Source organism: Sapajus apella, unplaced genomic scaffold, assembly GCF_009761245.1.
Source record: "Sapajus apella isolate SASKATOON/1434 unplaced genomic scaffold, GSC_monkey_1.0 scaffold3, whole genome shotgun sequence".
NCBI classification, from domain to species: Eukaryota; Metazoa; Chordata; class Mammalia; order Primates; family Cebidae; genus Sapajus; species Sapajus apella.
Window position 1 is genome coordinate 27,519,844 of NW_022436943.1, and position 16,850 is coordinate 27,536,693.

The 16,850-nt window shown below is 41.0% G+C and overlaps 2 protein-coding genes across 2 annotated transcripts in view; both read left to right on the top strand.

Annotated features, from left to right (window-relative positions):
- The window catches only part of ATP6V1C1 (ATPase H+ transporting V1 subunit C1), a 49,423-nt gene extending 43,781 nt beyond the window's left edge, over window positions 1–5,642 (top strand). Inside the window, exon 13 of the mRNA XM_032251453.1 lies at window positions 1,286–5,642. Coding sequence (XP_032107344.1) covers window positions 1,286–1,381 — 96 coding nt within the window. The 3' untranslated portion in view covers window positions 1,382–5,642. The remainder of the gene's footprint in view (window positions 1–1,285) is intronic.
- A 4,536-nt stretch (window positions 5,643–10,178) lies between these two features.
- Window positions 10,179–16,850, top strand: part of BAALC (BAALC binder of MAP3K1 and KLF4) — a 132,761-nt gene continuing 126,089 nt past the window's right edge. The window contains exons 1-2 of the mRNA XM_032251464.1: window positions 10,179–10,265; window positions 13,007–13,109. Coding sequence (XP_032107355.1) covers window positions 10,194–10,265; window positions 13,007–13,109 — 175 coding nt within the window. The 5' untranslated portion in view covers window positions 10,179–10,193. The remainder of the gene's footprint in view (window positions 10,266–13,006; window positions 13,110–16,850) is intronic.

Sequence of the window (16,850 nt, forward strand, 5' to 3'; positions counted from 1 at the left end):
ATTTTATTTGGTAGAAGTGAGAGCGTCAATAGATGAGTATTTTCAAGGTAGGTATCATTTTTCTAAAATGGTATCGCTGGGTGTGGTGGCACATGCCTGTAGTCCCAGCTACTCAGGAGGCCGAGGCAGGAGGATCGCTTGAGCCCAGGCTTGCAAGACTAACCTGGGTAACATAGCAAGACCCCATCTCAAAAAAGAAAAAAAAAAACAGACAAGTATATATATATATATATGTGTGTGTGTGTGTGTGTGTGTGTGTGTGTGTGTGTGTTTATAGCTTCTTTTTAAACAAAAGTGTTACCTTTAAACAAAAGAAGATATAAGCTGAGTCACTTGCATTTTTTTGTTTTTGTTGTTGCTGTTTAAAATTGTAGTGGGCTTTTATTTTATATTTTTGGTTTCAAATATCTTGCTGACTTTTTTTCTCTTTAAAAGTTAAGGGTGGATGGTAGTATCTCACATAGGCATCAAACAGTTTATCTTGATAGAAGGAAATGTAGGAAATGACTTGCTATACTCTCGTGGAATTGTGGATAAATAAGAGGTTTAACTATTTGATACCCAAATGTTCTACCAGTAAGTTCTTGTAACATGCATATATAGTAAGTGTTATATCCTTGCACGTTTCTTTGTTTTGAGATCAGGTCTTGCTCTGCTGCTCAAGCTAGAATGCAGTGACATGATTGTAGCTCACCGCAGCCTCGACCTGTGTGCTCAAGTGATCCTCCCACCTCATCCTCCCAAGTAGTTGGGACTATAGGCACGTACCACCATGCCTGGTTAATGTTTTTATTTTTCGTAGAGATGAGGTCTTACTATTTTGCCCAGACTCATCCTGAGCTTACGGCCTTGGCCTCCCAAAGTGCTGAGGTGATAGAATAAGTGTTGCTTTTAAATCATACTTGCTTTATTTTTACTCCACATTTTGTAAACTTTGTATTCCATAAACTCAGTATTCTAGGCCCAAGATTTAAACAGTAAGTTTTTACAGTATACATAAAAAGGTTGGTGGGATCATGCTGAATACATACGCAGGCTTTGAAGTCAGAAAGCTTGAACCTGGCTTTACCACTCACTCTCTGTGTTTCCTAGGACAAGTCAGTCTTTTGGAGATTGTTTCCTCATTTGCAAAATGGGAATAATAATGTCTAACTCAGATAAATTAGCCTTAAGTGCATACATTTAGCCCAGAGTAGGTGTTCAGTAAAAAGGTAAATGTTAATACTTGCTTTCTTTTTTTGAGTTGTGTAAATACATAATTGAATAATTGTCTATTTTTCCATAGGCTCCTATGGATATTCCAGGTTTAAACCTGAGTCAGCAAGAATACTATCCCTATGTGTACTACAAGATTGATTGCAACTTGCTGGAATTCAAGTAAAAATGGTCTCCTCCCCAGACAATCCTGTCCTTGTGTTGGTGTGTGCTAACAGAAATAAGTTGCAGTATGGTCGTACTTTTAGCTCTAGAACCCTTTGCTTGCTTCCTACCCCCTTCCCTAGGTGAAGTCTCCCACAGAGTGGTCTGTATCTCATTTTCTTTTTAAAGGAAAAAAATATATATATATATTGTTTGTTCTTATTGATCAGGTCTGTAAATGTGTACTAAAAAAAAAAAATCAGAGTTTATTTATAAACAGAATAGTTTATTTAAAGAGGTCTTTTCCTTATTGATATCATGGTATGCATTAATTCCATTTGTTACTATTGTACACAAAAGCCTTGTTTACAAGGGAATGGTGTAAACATTTATACTGTTTTGTTCACTGTGTTTAGTAGACATAACTGTTGAATAGTTATTGAATCGTGATGTAAAGAATATGTGACAATATGCAGGTATGGGCTTTCTGAATGTTTCAAATTTCAATCAATGAGCACTGTCAACACCCACAGGAGAGAATAAAATTACCTGTGCAAAGGTGTGTTGTGGTGTGTGTAACTTAAGATTACAGTTCAGTTTGAGAGTTTAATAAATGATGTCATAGCTAACTTGCTATGCTGCTTCCAGGATTTTGTTATATGCTGAGGTGTAACCATTTGTGTTGTCTGACTTTCATATGATTTAATTGAGCCAAATTTGGGTCAGAACACAAATTTGAGGATTATTTTTCAGTATATGACGGGTATTTACATTTGAACACTAGACTTTTAGTTCTCTCAAATAATTGAGAAGTAGGGCCAGTTTGGGATAAAGTCTAGCAGAACTATGCAGCTTTAGTCATTTGCTTTGTCTAAATCCGCATTTTACATGTTTTCTTCTTAATCTATAATTTTGGCATTTATATCATTTATGACATAGTCTGAAAATAGAGACATTGTTGGCCTTTAGTCTCAGAAATGAATGACTTAGTTTAGTGTCCTGAAAGAGCTTTTAAAAGAGGATTTTGTGGCAATGCTCTTCCCTTACTGTGCACTCACAGGTTTACAAATGGGAAAAAAAAGTTTACATTTCAGTTTAGGGGCATCTCTAAGCTATGCTATTCCCTTTAGAAAATTAGCCTCCAAAATTTTTTATTTCAACATTTAATATTATTTCGTGAATAACTTCAAACAAATACAGATGTCCACAATGTAGAACATGAGAGATCCCCTCCCTCAATTTCCACCTCTCAAGGGAAGTTTATATATTTTTCTAGGTCCTTTTCTATCTTTACATCTTTCTCTCTCTCTCTCCCTCTTTCTTTCTCTCTCTCACATATACACACGCAGAATTTATTTTTAATAAAACAGGATTATACTATACACATCCTGTCACTTGCTTTTTTTTTTTTTGCTTAATAGTATCCTTAAGGTAACCTTTTATGTCAGTGAAGCTAGAGCTACCTCATTCTTTTAACCGGCTGCATGGTATTCCATCGAGTGTCTGCCATCAGCCGAGTGATAGTCTGCTTGTTTAAGTTTTTGCTCTTAACAAACACTGCTGCAGTCAGGATCCTTGCACAGATTTCTTTGTATACTTGTGTTAGTATTTCTGTAAGATCCCAGAATTGGAATTTGTAGGATCATAGGTTATGTACATTTAAGTTTTTGACACTCACTGCCAAGTCATCTGTCAGAATTCTAAACTAAAGACATGTTTGGAATGTGGATTTATCTTCAGTTTTTCCTTGGACAAGAGGAAGCCGTGAAAAATTTTGATATCAGAAAATTGTGGTTTTTTGTCTTCTTTTGCACGTTCTTTGAGTCTTAGTATCTGTAACATGGGGCTACTCTCTCTATCATAGGGAGGTATGTTTTGACAATAAATTGACTTTTAAGAAAAGCTTGTCACTAACCTGAAGCTCAGCCACACAGTGACTTTTAAGGTTTTAGACTTTACTGTTGTTCTCATGAGAATAGGTAGAGACTGTGTAAGGTTTAAAATCCCAGCATATGTTTGAAACTACGGGACTTTCACTGTGATTTCCACCAGGGAAATTATAGCAGAGTGGCTGAGCTTGTGTTCCTAGGCCAGGCCCTAGCTCTGCTGCTGATGAGCTGTGTGGTCCTGGGCAGAGTGATGTCCGATTTCCAGTCCTTCCTCTCTAAAATGGGCATGATTAGAGTGCCCACCTCATTAGGGACATTGAGGTGAGTCAGCGCGATTCCATGTGCCAGAAAGTGCTGTGAGTGGTGCCTGGTGAGAGGCTGGTGCAGGTACTTAGCCCTTGGGGAACACATGTAGTTCCTTTTCACTATGTTTAATTTGGAAAATTCCAGGTCCACATCATTGTAGCATCTGAAGGTTGGAAGGAATTCATTGTGTTTAACACAACATTAGACCAGTTTGTGTCACCGAGCTCCAGTCTGTGCTGGATTATTGATATTGTTGGTGACGGTCACCATTCCTAGGAAGGGACTGTCCCAGGCCACTTGCCTTCCCCAGGAGTCTGCTGGTTCTCCTCAAGGATAGTGCTCAGATAACAGACTCATTGACATTTACTGAGCATCTGTCAGGGACCATTCACAGCCACATCGTCCTCTCGGCCCCTCCCTGAGTTGTTATGGTGGGAGGACTGGTGGTCCCCATTTGAATGTATGGAGACTTAAGGTCAAAGAAGTGAATTCTTTGCTGGGTCACAAATTTTGAGCCGGTCAGAATTTGAACCTAAGGTTTCTGACTGCTGGGTGTCATACTTGCCTACCTATACTCACTATTGTGTGAATGAGCCAGACACGTTCCTTAACCTGAGTCCGAGATGGACAATGGCATAGGAAAGTTGCTAGATATGGAGAATCAGATGTTAACTTGTGTTGCTATTGTTTTTTGTTTTGTTTTGTTTTTGTTTTTGAGACAAGGTTTCACTCTGTCACCCAGGGTGGAGTGCAGTGGCACGATCAGGGCTTACCGCAGCCTCAGCCTCGACTTCCCAGACTCAAGCAATCCTCCACCTCATCCCCCCAGACAGCTGGGCCTACAGGTGTGCGCTACCGTGCCTGGCCAAGTCTTTTGAATTTTAGCACAGATGAGGTCTCAATATGTTGCCTGGGCTGGTCTCGAACTCCTGAGCTCAAGGGATCCTCCTGCCTCAGCCTCCCAAAGTGCTGGAATTACAAACAAGCGTGAGCCATTGCGCCTGGCCTGTGTTGCTATTATATTTATAGGAACCCAGGAGTCCAGAACGCTTCATCTATGATGGGTTAGATAATGTGTCTAGTTGTTTGCATGCTAATGTCAGTAGCCTCAGCTATTCAACCTAGGAGAGTTTTCTACCTCTCACACTACCCTGCTGAAGTTGTTCTTCAGCAGAAAATCTTTGTGGAACATAGTGCAGCTTTTTGAATGAGTACATATCCAGTAGTACCCTTTAAATAATGCTTTGTACACAAATACTCAGCAAATGTCAACCTTTATTTGCTCTTACTTCAAAATTAAATAGTCCCAATGTTGGAAATAAAATAAAAGACATTGGTCTAGATATGAGGTTTTTCTCCTTCATTCTCAGCTGTCCTTTAAGAAGAAATCAAAGTAGCATATACACAAGTTTAAAAACCACATATAAATACTGTAGAACAGCTTATAACGAAAACCTTGCCTGCCTTTATAAAAAATGTGATTATCTTCTGTTAACGTCAATAAAAGATGGTTTGTCCTAGAAGGTCAATAAATGGTATTATGTTCTAGAGGAAACCTAGCAAAAGCTTTCCTAATTTAGTACTTGTCTCTAAATTGATGTTCACCCATTTCAATATTGTAGACTTATTCATGGTGTTTATTTTTCTAGCATAGATAACAGTTGATGCTTTAGATTGATACATGCAGGTAATTCTTGCTTTCTAAAAAAAGGAATATGTGGCACATTGGAACCATTTTATTCACCAGCGGATTTGCCCTTAGAGTATTTTTTGATCTGAGCTGATGGCTTGTGAGAGAAAAAGGCAGCAGAGTAAAGCTGTGGAGGCCATGAACAGTGAGAGACTGCCTCCTGGCCTTGTTGCTGGTGCAGAAGATGACACTGAGGAGAAACAAGACAACATCCTTCACACCAGGAATGGCCAAGATAATGCAAGAAGAAGAAAGCTTTAAAACAATCCAGAAGGCAGTCAGCAAACACAAAGGGGGACATTCCTTCCCTGGCAGTTGCTCAAAACTGAAATTGGTTATTTATTATGTACACCGGGGCTTCTACTTGGGGAATTTAATAAAAATGCTCATTACCAAACCCCATAGAGATGTGGTTTAAAGTCTTAAATAGATCTGAGGAATCGCTTGCATTTTAAACAAATACCCAGGAGAATCAGAGGTTAGGGGTTAGTCAATTATAATCTGATGCTAAAGATTCTTCTTCTGAACCCTCAGATTGGGGTGTTGATTTAGAATTTGTAAGCATCTTGAGGTCTCATTCAAATAGTGATTCTTCTCTGTTTACAGAGACCACACTTACTAGAATCATCATGAGTAAATCAGCTTTTCCTACTGTCACTTGAGGAAATACTCCACATCGTTAAATCAGTAGAACTGGAGAGTCCTGTCTCAGCAGAAATTGATCAATAAAGATGCCTTTTGCCCTTGAAAGGCCATAGAACATCAACCTGAAATTCGCAAAAAGTCTAAAATGATGGTCACCTTTTCATCTTTTAATTGAGAACTCATTCTGGACACGATTTATCACTGCAAAGTATAAAAAGGAACAACCAAAACAGACTGAAAGAATGGTTTCTGTGAGGAAGCTCCCCTCCCCGCCAGGAAAGGGCTGTTAAGATGGAAGTGAAAAAAGGAGTTGGAGGCAGCAAAGGTTATTGTTGGTGTTGGACAAAGGAAGGAATAAACTGTATGATGCTACCTGGAACTTGAAAGTCGTTTGTTTTTCAAACAGAAGATGAAGTATTTAGAATATCAAATCCCAAGAGCAGTTTTATGTATTTTGTTATTTCCTAGGTATGTGGATAACCTCACCACATAGTCCTGTGACAAATTTGTCCTATTTTGTATAAACTATTTAGATATATATTTGGGCTGTTTCTTAGAGTGCTTTATAGGTCAGTACAGGTTTTATGCGTTGTTAGAAGCATGAAGACACTTGTTTTTTAAATAGAAATTGTGACTACCCAGGTACCATATTTTGCCACAAGGGGGCACTCGTGCCATTGAAAAGCAAACAGGTAGTTTCTCTGCCCGGCATTTTTGTTCTGACGTGTACAGTCAGTTTAGAGAAGCCTACACTCCACTGCATTCTGGTTTGGTATATTTTGTTACAAGCGTTTATTAATATAAAGTTCTCAAAAAATGTTAGATGACTCATTAATTTTGTAACAATCTAGCTTCTGTATGTGTGCATAAAACTCACACATCTTTCTGCAGACTGGTGCCAGCCAGTGATAGTTTTCACTGAAGATCAAATGAAAAAGGTAAGGATATATGTATGTGTGTGCATGTGTGTGTGCATATATAATCACTTATTCTGCAGATAGTTACTGAGTATGTGCTGTGAACCAGGCATTGTGTTATTCACTGGGGATTGAATGCAAGCAGTCAGATGGGAACAGTGTCTGCCTGCCTTGATGGGGCATGCAGCCTGGTGATCTGGTGGCAGTCTTACTGGACAAAACACAAACCCAGCAGCCCCAAGTTAGGAAGAGGATTTTACTGATCTGTGAAATCCATAGTCTGAAAACATACTGATTTAACGGTATCTGTCCAGAAAAGTCAATCTATGGTATCAATCAGTGAGTTAAAGAATAGACTCATCTTTTTTTCACGTTTGACCACTTAGTTGGTCTGGCTTAGCACTGTCCAGAAGAATTTCCTGTGATGATGGACATTCTATACCTGTGCTGCCCAATGTGGTTAGCCCCTAGTCACATGTGACTGAAGATCACTTGAACTGTGGCTCGTATGACTGAAGAACTGAATTTTTCTATATCTTATTTTTATTTTTTGAGGCAGGGTCTGGCATTGTTGCCCAGGCTGCCTTCTGGGCTCAAGCCATCTTCCCTCCTCCGCTTCCCCAGTAGGTGGGACCCCAGGCACACGTCACCACATCTGGCTTTTTTTTTTTTTTTTGGTAGAGACTACTCACCATGTTGCCCAGGCTGGTCTCGAGTTCCTAAGCTCAAGTGATTGGCCCTCAGCCTCCCAAAGTGCTAGGATTACAGGCAAAACCCACCACACCTGACCAATCTTACTTAAATAGCTACATGTGGCTGGTGGTTACTGCACTGGACATACAGGTCTAGTTGGTCACACCTGGCCAATGAGCCTTTTTGACCTTGAGTTTCTAATATGCCCCATATCCTTTGGCTTTTTTGTTTGTTTCTATGATGGGAAGAGCCAGCCTTGCTTCTGTTTGTTTTGCCAGATTTTAACACCCCACAAGCTTGAGAAAGAGGAAAGGACTGCTCTTGGAATCGTTGTGCCTCAGATTGCTATGCAGGACAGCATTCTCTTTGATCACAAAAGAACTACATATACTTTGTGCACTGATGTGCATGACAGTAAACCGGTTGTCATACTGAAAGACCAAAAGCTGTTTCTGATGGGAAATATTGAATCAGCAGAATTGAAAACACAGCTGTGTGGTTCTAATGGGAATATAATTTCTTCTGTCAATCAGTGCTCACTTAGCATCCATTGTGTGCAGGGCATTCACTATTCCAGCCTCTGCAGGGAGACATCAGGGAGATGCTCACCACGTGCTTTTGAATGACATGATTTGTGTCTATTGACTGAGAAGTTTAAGAGGTTCATGAAACGTTGAAGCCATTGAGGCTTTGAGAAGTCTAGCAACTCACAGTTGCCCCTGGAAAGAGGCAAATGGGAAAGGGAGAGCCCTCTGTCAGAGGCTTGTTTTCTGTCAGTGACATGTGACATGGATTTTTACCTCCTTCTGTCAGTTGGCCACCCTCTGCCTTCAGTCTTGTGAAACTTCCTAGAATTCCCCCTCCCCATCTTGCACTCCTGGCTCTTCCTTTGCCTTGCCCACTGGCCATATTTCTTTCCTAGTCTATTCTGACAAGCTCCTAACTGGCCACTTGTTCCCAGTCTCTGGTCACCTTCATCTTACCCTGGCTGTGGGGCCAGTGGACTGGCAAGTCACTGCTCACAAATCCTGGAGAGCTGCTCCCTTGCCCTGAGGATAAAGTCTGTGTTCAAACTGGATTTTTTCCCCATTAGAATTGCTTCTCTATGTGTTCTCTGAAAGGAGAATATCGTTTACTGTTTGTTGCTTTGATGGGGGCCTCTTTGGAGGAGGAATTTAGATCATAGATGGTCCTTAGGGATGCTCCAATAGTCTCCTTTTCTACCTCCTCCAAGCGGGCCACCTGGGCCAGCTTCACATCTGTGCTCTCTCAGGCTGTAATCGTGGTCAGCCTAGCATCCCAGGGTCTGAATTATTCCTTCTGTAGAAGAAGGAAAATTAGGATAACACTATAGGACTATTGTGAGAATGAGGATTAAATTGCAGATCCAAATTTTCTAGCAAAGTACATGGCGCAGAGGAGGGACTCAACATATTAGCTGCTCTTCTTGTTAGTATTATCCTTTTCCATGCTATGTGATTTGTGTTTCTTTTTTGCCTATTGCCTCATATCTTATATGAGTTGAAATTAGTTCCCTTTAACTGCATCTGTTTAGAAGGCAGATTTCCCATTAAAAACCTACCGGTATCACATGACCAGCAAGTTCACTCCTACATGTAAACCCAAGACAACCGAAACCATATGTTCACACAAAAACCTGTACGTGAAAGTTCATAACAGCATTATTCATAATAGCCAAAATTGGAAACAACCCAAGTGCCCATCAACTGAGGCATGAGTGTATAAACAAAATCTGGTTTATTAGCACAATGGAATATTATTCTGCCATAAAAAGAAATGAAGTGCTGACCCATGCCACAAACATGGATGAACCTAGAAAACATTGTGCCAAGTGCAAGAAGCCAGACACAAAAGGTCACATGTGATTTCACTTATAGGAAATGTCAGGCGTAGGCAAATAAATTGGTATAGAAAGAAGATTCGTGATTGCCAGGAACCGGGATGGGAAGGGATTTGGTAGTGACTGCTAATGGATACAGGGTTTCTTTAGGGGTGATCATGTTCTGGAGTTAAGATAGTGCTGACAATCACACGACTTTATGAATACACTAAAAAAAAACAACAACACTGAATTGTGTACTTTAGAAGGTGAATTTTATGGTGTATGATTTCTCAATTTAAAAAACCTACTAGGAATTAGCTCAAATTTTCTACAAATTCTCTTAATGCTTTGCTTATATGTTTATATCGATATCGTTTTTAAAAGTTAATTTGAATTCCCTTTTACGAGTGGTAAGGAGTTTGTCCTTTGGGGTTTCACTCTGTCCAGTGCTGTTGCTGTCGATTCTGTCCGATTGCCTTTTTTGTTGCTTCCGTTTGTCCACTCAGCCCCTCAGGTGGCCTTGGCTGCAGCCATCTGCAGTCACCTCCTCCACGTGGGGGCTAGGTTGCAAATCTGTCCCAGAGTAGTTCATCTCACTGGTTATCACATTAGCAGTCACTCATGTCAGCAGTTCCCGAAGAAAAGATGGCTGGCTGGCTGGCTGAAACTTTGCTGGTCTGATGATATCTTTCTGCTGTTTTAGTACATGTGTCACTGACAACTGGCTTAGGTAAAAGGGCCCATAGATCCTTTATCCATTCAACAACCATCTACTGAGGGTAGAATCCTCATTCACTTAGTGAATACTTAGTAATTTTTGAATACCTGGAAGCTGGGGCAGGAGCAACCAAATGAGAAAAGGGACCCTGTCTGCATGGAGCTTACGTGCTGGCGGACAATATGCAATAAACATAGTGAACAAGGTAAGGCTTTTCGCCCGCTGCACCTGTGAGGCCGTTGAGAGCTGATCTGGGCTGGCAACGGGTAGGAAGAGCTGTTTCAGAGGCGTGTCTAGTTGTACGCCAGAAGATGCCAGCCACGTGAAGACCTAGGGGAAGGAACTGGCTCAGAGAGGTTGGGTAACAGAGGGTCAGCATGGCAACAGCTGAGTGAGTGAGGGCGTGGATGTGCAGCAAATGCGCATGAGGCCGGGTCTTCCAGAACGTGCTGAGGAACTCAGACGTTTTTCTTACAACAAAGAGAAGCCAATTTATTGTTATTTGCCTGTTTCAAGGATCACCCCGGCAGTGGTCATACTTGTGTGTTTGTAACCCCAATTTCTTACGTCGTGCTTGGCACGTTCCTAGCCGGCGCGGGGTTCTGGCTCAGAACCTGGCGGATGAATTCACGGAAAACGTACTCAACCCAGAACTGTGCCGGACTCTGCACGCGGCAGTTCTCTGCAGCTTCCCACATTTTAAAGGGTTTTACAAACATACTGAATGCTTTCCTGCAAATGCCTGTGAAGATCCAGGCAGAATTTAGTAATTTGTAAAATTTATTAAATTCTTTTGCAACTGCCTTTTCTTCACAATGACCTGTTTGCCAAATTGGCATTTTAAATAATATTTGACACATAAGTGGCTGACTCCACAGCTGCAAATTAGTCACACATTAGTCTTTTGATAATAGCCAACACGTGACAACAGGGTTTTCTGGGTTTTTTTTTTTGTTTTTTGCATGAGGGGGTGGAGGCCATTCTGGCTTCCTTTTCATTTTTCCAATATGTCATATTTCTCACTTCCACTTTTCTTAGAGGGGAGAGTTGTCTTTTTGCGGTTTGAAAACTGTTATAGTCTTGCTGAGAGACAAGAGGTGATGATCTCCACCCCGTAGTAAGTCTATCATATAAATTGTCGCTGCTCTAACCTCTCTGTCCCTGCCTCTTAAGTCATTTAAGGTATTTGTTTGGGTAGCTATATCGGATTCCTTTCATTTTCCAGGGGAAATACAGCAACTTTAGAGAGACGTGAACATGGGAATATATGAATTGGTTGCTTGAGAAGTGTTAGTGTTAGTTCTGCAATGGGGGCCTGTACCATTAGGTACTTATACTGAAAGGAAATGTAAAATTTTCCATAGTCACAGCTTTCCAGATTTTAATTGGCTGCTTGCCCTCGAGTCAAACTTTCTTTTCTAAAATAAATGTTTTGGATGGCTCTTATCTTTACAACCAGACACACAGCTTCAGTTCCTCCTAAGAAAGTTAACTCTTCAGCTACATGGTGGTACACAATGTTGTCCCTGCTCAGCAGCTTTTGAACACTCAATAAATCCCACATTAGAGTTGCAAGGAGAAAGTAACATTTATTAGATCCTTCATTTTTTAAATCCCCCGCCCCCGCACTTTTTTTTCTGAGATCGGGTTTTGCTCTGTCACCCAGGATATAGTGCAGTGGTGCCATCATGGCTCACTACAGCCTCGACCTTTCAGGCCCAAACAATCCTCCTGCCTCAGCCTTCTGAGTAGGTGGGATCACAGACACATTCAGCTATTTAAAAAAGCTTTTTGTAAATTAGCCAGGCACCTGTAGTCCCTGTAGGGAGGCTGAGGCAGGAGAATTGCTTGAACCTGGGAGGCGGAGATTGCGGTGAGCTGAGATCGTGCCACTGCACTCCAGCCTGGGCAACAAGAGTGAAACTCCATCTCAAAAAATTTTTTTTTGTGTGTGTAGAGACTATGTTGCCCTGGCTGTCATTGTTTATTCTTTTTTTTTTTTTTTTTTTTTTTTTTTTTTTTTTTGCCTTTGCTTACTTTTCCTAGTTTTCCCCGTTCTTTGCTTCTTAATTTTGGTTGGTCAAAATCTTTCTTTTAACATTTTGGTTCCTCTTCAACCTTGGGAATTCTGTTTTTATTCTTTCTTGCTCTTTCCTTGCTTCATTTCAGGTCTCCTTTCCAATGAACTTGCCATTTTTTTTCCTGCAAGGATTGTAGTTTTAAAGAAAGCCCACTTGCCTGAAACTTCAATGTAGCTAAGCAGCTATTTCAAATAATTTACGAGGTTGAGGAAAATAAATGATAAACTCATGCAGTCAGGCAGTGTATTAGTTCTCTAAAGACAAGAGTTCAGAGTTCCACGTTCTCTAAAGAAAAGAGTCAGTATATGACAAGGTTTATTACAAGAAACTGGCTCACATGATTACAGAGGCTGGCAAGTCCAAAATCTGCTAAGCAGATGTGGGAAGCATAAAAGTTCCTCTTCAAAGTTTTTTCTTGTTAAAAAACAAATCCTTCTTGCTTTTTGTTAGAAACTCTTTGTTAAGCCCTATCCTATGTATCTGTTAAACATGCTTACAGGCATGTAGTACATTCTATGTCCTTGTACTTTAACTAAAATATTTGTGCTGGACATGCTCACAGACATGTCCCAGCTCATAGCCTGTGCCCTTTCCTTATTTGGACTTCCTTTTTTTAACTTGTTTAAAAAAGTTTTAAGTTGTTAGCCAATCGGGTTTTAGTTTAAATTGTGAGATCTGGCTCCAACTAACGGAGCTCAGACATGGCAGTAAGGACAACCCCAAATGGGTAGGAATAAATATGTCTGCTTTTCCTTTGTTCATTGTACTCTTGCGGCAAGATGGCTAGCGAGGGTCCCCTTCCTGCAGGAAGTAAAAATTGCCTTGCTGAGTGATCCTTTGTCTCAGTGCTAATTTTTCTTTGCAGCACAGAGCATCTGTTTCCAACAGCAGATGTCCCTGTTTAAGTCTGAAGGCTGGAAGCTGCTATAGAACCCAGAAGAGCCAATGTCCCAGTGCGAAGGCATCAGGCAGGAGAGTTCACTCTTACCAGGGTCAGTCTTTCATTCTATTCAGGCCTCAGCTGTGTCTGCTTTACTCACGACAACTAATTGAAATGTGAATCTCATGTAAAACACTGGTATGGTTTGGCTGTGACCCCATTCAAATCTCACCTTGAATTGTAGGTCCCATAATTCCTTTGTGTTGTGGGAGGGACCCAGTGGGAGATAATTGAATCGTGAGGGTGGTTTCCCCCACACTGTTCTTGTGGTAGTGAATAAGTCTTACGAGGTCTGATGGCTTTATGAGGGGAAACCCCTTTCACTTGGCTCTCATTCTTCTTGTCTGCTTCCATGTGAGATGTACCTTTCACCTTCCACAATGATTGTGAGGCCTCCCCAGCCACGTGAAACTGTGAGTTCCTTAAACCTCTTTCTTTTGTAAATTGCTTAGTCTTGGATATGTCTTTATCAGCAGTGTGAAAACGGTCTAATACACCCTCACAAAAACACCCAGAATAGTGTTTGTCTGACCAACTGGGTACACTGAGGCCCTGTCACCTTGATGCATAAATGAACATCTCAGGCAGCTCTTGCTTTCTTAGTTACAACAGGCTCCAATTCTGGCTTTGGGGTTACTTGTTGTTTGATATATAAACAAATTAAACCCAAAGAAAAAGAAAAAGGCCTGGAATATCAATTCCTGACTGTGGCATTATTTTTTACATTTATACCATTCTGATGCCCTGTTCGCCACATTTTGTACGCATTCTTTTTACTGGTCTCTGGTAATCCGTCTCCCATTCCTCACAAGAATTGTTCCAAATCTTCTCCCCTTTTCACAGGTTTCCTTCCCCAAACTCCAACCCCTTTATGATCTGCTTAAGACCTGGCCTCTTCCCAGCTGGGAGAGGTTGGTTACCTTGCTAAGGTCACACAGCTGCTTTATGGTAAGACTGAGATTTAATTTGAAGCAGCTGGTCTTGGTAGTTGTGGGAGCCTGCTAGGTGCTGGGTGCTGGGTGCTAGGTACTGTGCCACATGCTAAACAGCCCAGACTTTCCCGTGTGGGTCCTCTTCATGCTGGGAGGGTGTGTCCTCTTCCAGCCAGCATGCCCTGCCCCCTTCTGCATGCCACGCTCTGCTCCGATCTTCCACTCAGCACCTGCACCCCTGCACACAGGCCTTCGGCACTTTGTTTGCTCCTATAATTTTCTTCTTTTCTGTTTATTTCCCTCCTTTTTATTTTCATTATATAAACACAGTTCTGTTTCTTTCGTTTAAAAAAAACCTCTCCCACCAGACACGATGGCTCATGCCTATAATCTTAGTACTTTGGGAGGCTGAGGTGGGAGGATTGCTTGAGCCCAGGAGTTCAAGATCAGTCTGAGCAACATAATGAGATCCCCATCTCTAAAAAAACCCCCAAAAAACAGCTAGGCATGGTGGTGCATAACTGTAGTCCCAGCTACTCAAGAGGCTGAGATAGGAGGATGGCTTGAGCCCAGGGGGTTGAGGCTGCAGTAAGCTGGGACCACATCACTGCATTCCAGCCCGGGCGACAGAACCAGACCCTGTCTCAAAAAAAAAAAGAAAAAACAGACATACCTTTTATTTGACCCCCTGTGTCCCTCTTATTTGAGGGATTACCTATCTTTTCCTTTCCCTCCACATTCTTTATTCTTTTTACTTCCAAAGAGGCCCTCCACCTGCATTATATGTCTTGCCCTGCTAATATGTACTAGTGCTATATATGCTTGATTGTACATCGTATGTAAATGTTTTATTGTGCATTAAGGACCATTTCCCTATGCATATACACATGTACATTGCACTAATTACAGTGCACAGCATGTTATATTGTAAGATTACATAAAATAGATTCAACACATGGATATTGTCCAGTACATTAATTCCGTTGTTTTACATAGGACATATCATTGATTATACATGGCACATTAAGTCAAATCAATCCTCAACAACATGCTTATCACCTCCAATAAAATTTCTATGCCACCAAGCTTTGAGAAACCAGCAACCTGGTCTGGAAATGTCCTTCTTGCTTTAGGCCCATAAAACTTGGGGACTTCTAGACTTGAAACTATACCTGGCATCTGGTTCTTACTTCAGGGGCATAGATTTCAAACCATCTAAATAAGACACCTTGGCCAGGCACGGTGGCTCATGCCTGTAATCCCAACACTTTGGGAGGCCAAGGCGAGCGGATCACGAGGTCAGGAGATGGAGACCATCTGGCTAACACAGTGAAACCCTGTCTCTACTAAAAATACCAAAAATCAGCTGGGCATGGTGGCACACACCTGTAGTCCCAGCTACTTGGGAGGCTGAGGCAAGAGAATTGCTTGAACCTGGGAGGCAGAGGTTGCAGTGAGCTGCCATTGTGCCACTGCACTCCAGTGTGGGTGACAGAGCCAGACTCCGTGCCAAAAAACAACAAAAAAAAGACATCTTGGTGACTAATGACTAACTAGCACGTGATCACAACTAACTGTGGTGTTCTGCACTTGTATTTTTTAATTTTGGCGGGTGCTATGATCCAACATGGCCGTCAAGGCCTTGACACAGTCAACTTGATTGTAGCTGAGCTTAAATGGAATATTCTTTACTCACATAGAAACCGTATGGTGCTAATTGCTTCATGCTCAATGGACATAATAAAAACAAGATACAGATACAGACACAGACACATACACACAGTTCTTCCTGCCATGTATGATTAACTTTGCAAACCTCTCTACCCTCCTTAAACTATTATAGCATCTGAATAAGTCTTTTATTCTTGCCAGCCTTGCCCAAATAAGAAACCTTGTATCTATTGACTGCTAGCTAAGGCTCCTATACGTACTTACCTGCTATCAAATTTAATTAAAAGTTCATCTAGCGTTAGCCCAACTCTTAATTTAAGCATTTTTCAAAAATCCAAACGTAAATTAAAAATTAGGCTTTCTAGTCTAAAAGTTTTTTTCTTACTAAGATTACCGAGAGAGACCCCAGTACTAACATAGCACTTAAAATTAGCAGTTTTCTCCAAGAGAGAGCTTTCTAGATATAGCTCAATCCATTAAAGGAAGGCACTGAAAATGCCTAGATGAGTTTATGTAACTCCCTAAACCCCCAGGCTTGGTTCTGGACCCTCTATTAATTCTTAGTAAGATTCCATGTGCAAGAATCTGCATTGTATGTGTAATCAACAAGAGTGCAAAAGGAGCAGGCATCAAGCACACTAACTGGTAGCACATAACGTCTTGCTCAGCCACACCCCTGCAGGAAACAGCAATGATGATAAAAAGCAATAAACGGAAAGTTTGACTAAACTATGCTAATTTTCCTTAGGGTTAGTAATTTTGTGTCAGTCACCACGGTTGTAAACCCAAATTAATAAAATCTGAGAAGCACATTTGTGTTTCAGATATACACAAATAGGGCTAAATTTAAACTAAGCTGCAAAAAGCCACAGCTAAAATACAAATAAACTAGAAAAATGACTTTAATATGTTCTGAATACACGATAGCTAAGACCTAAACTGGGATTAGATACCCCGCTATGTTTAGCCATAAAACTAAATAAAGTTATTTGCCAGAGTATTATCAGCAACAGCTTAAAACTCAGAGGACTTGGTGGTATGGCGCCTTCCATCCCCCAGAGGAGCCTGGCTCATAATAAACAATGATAAACCTCACTTCACCATTTTTTGTCAATTCAGCCTATATACCGTCATCTTCAGCAAACCCTAAAAAGGCCATAAAATAA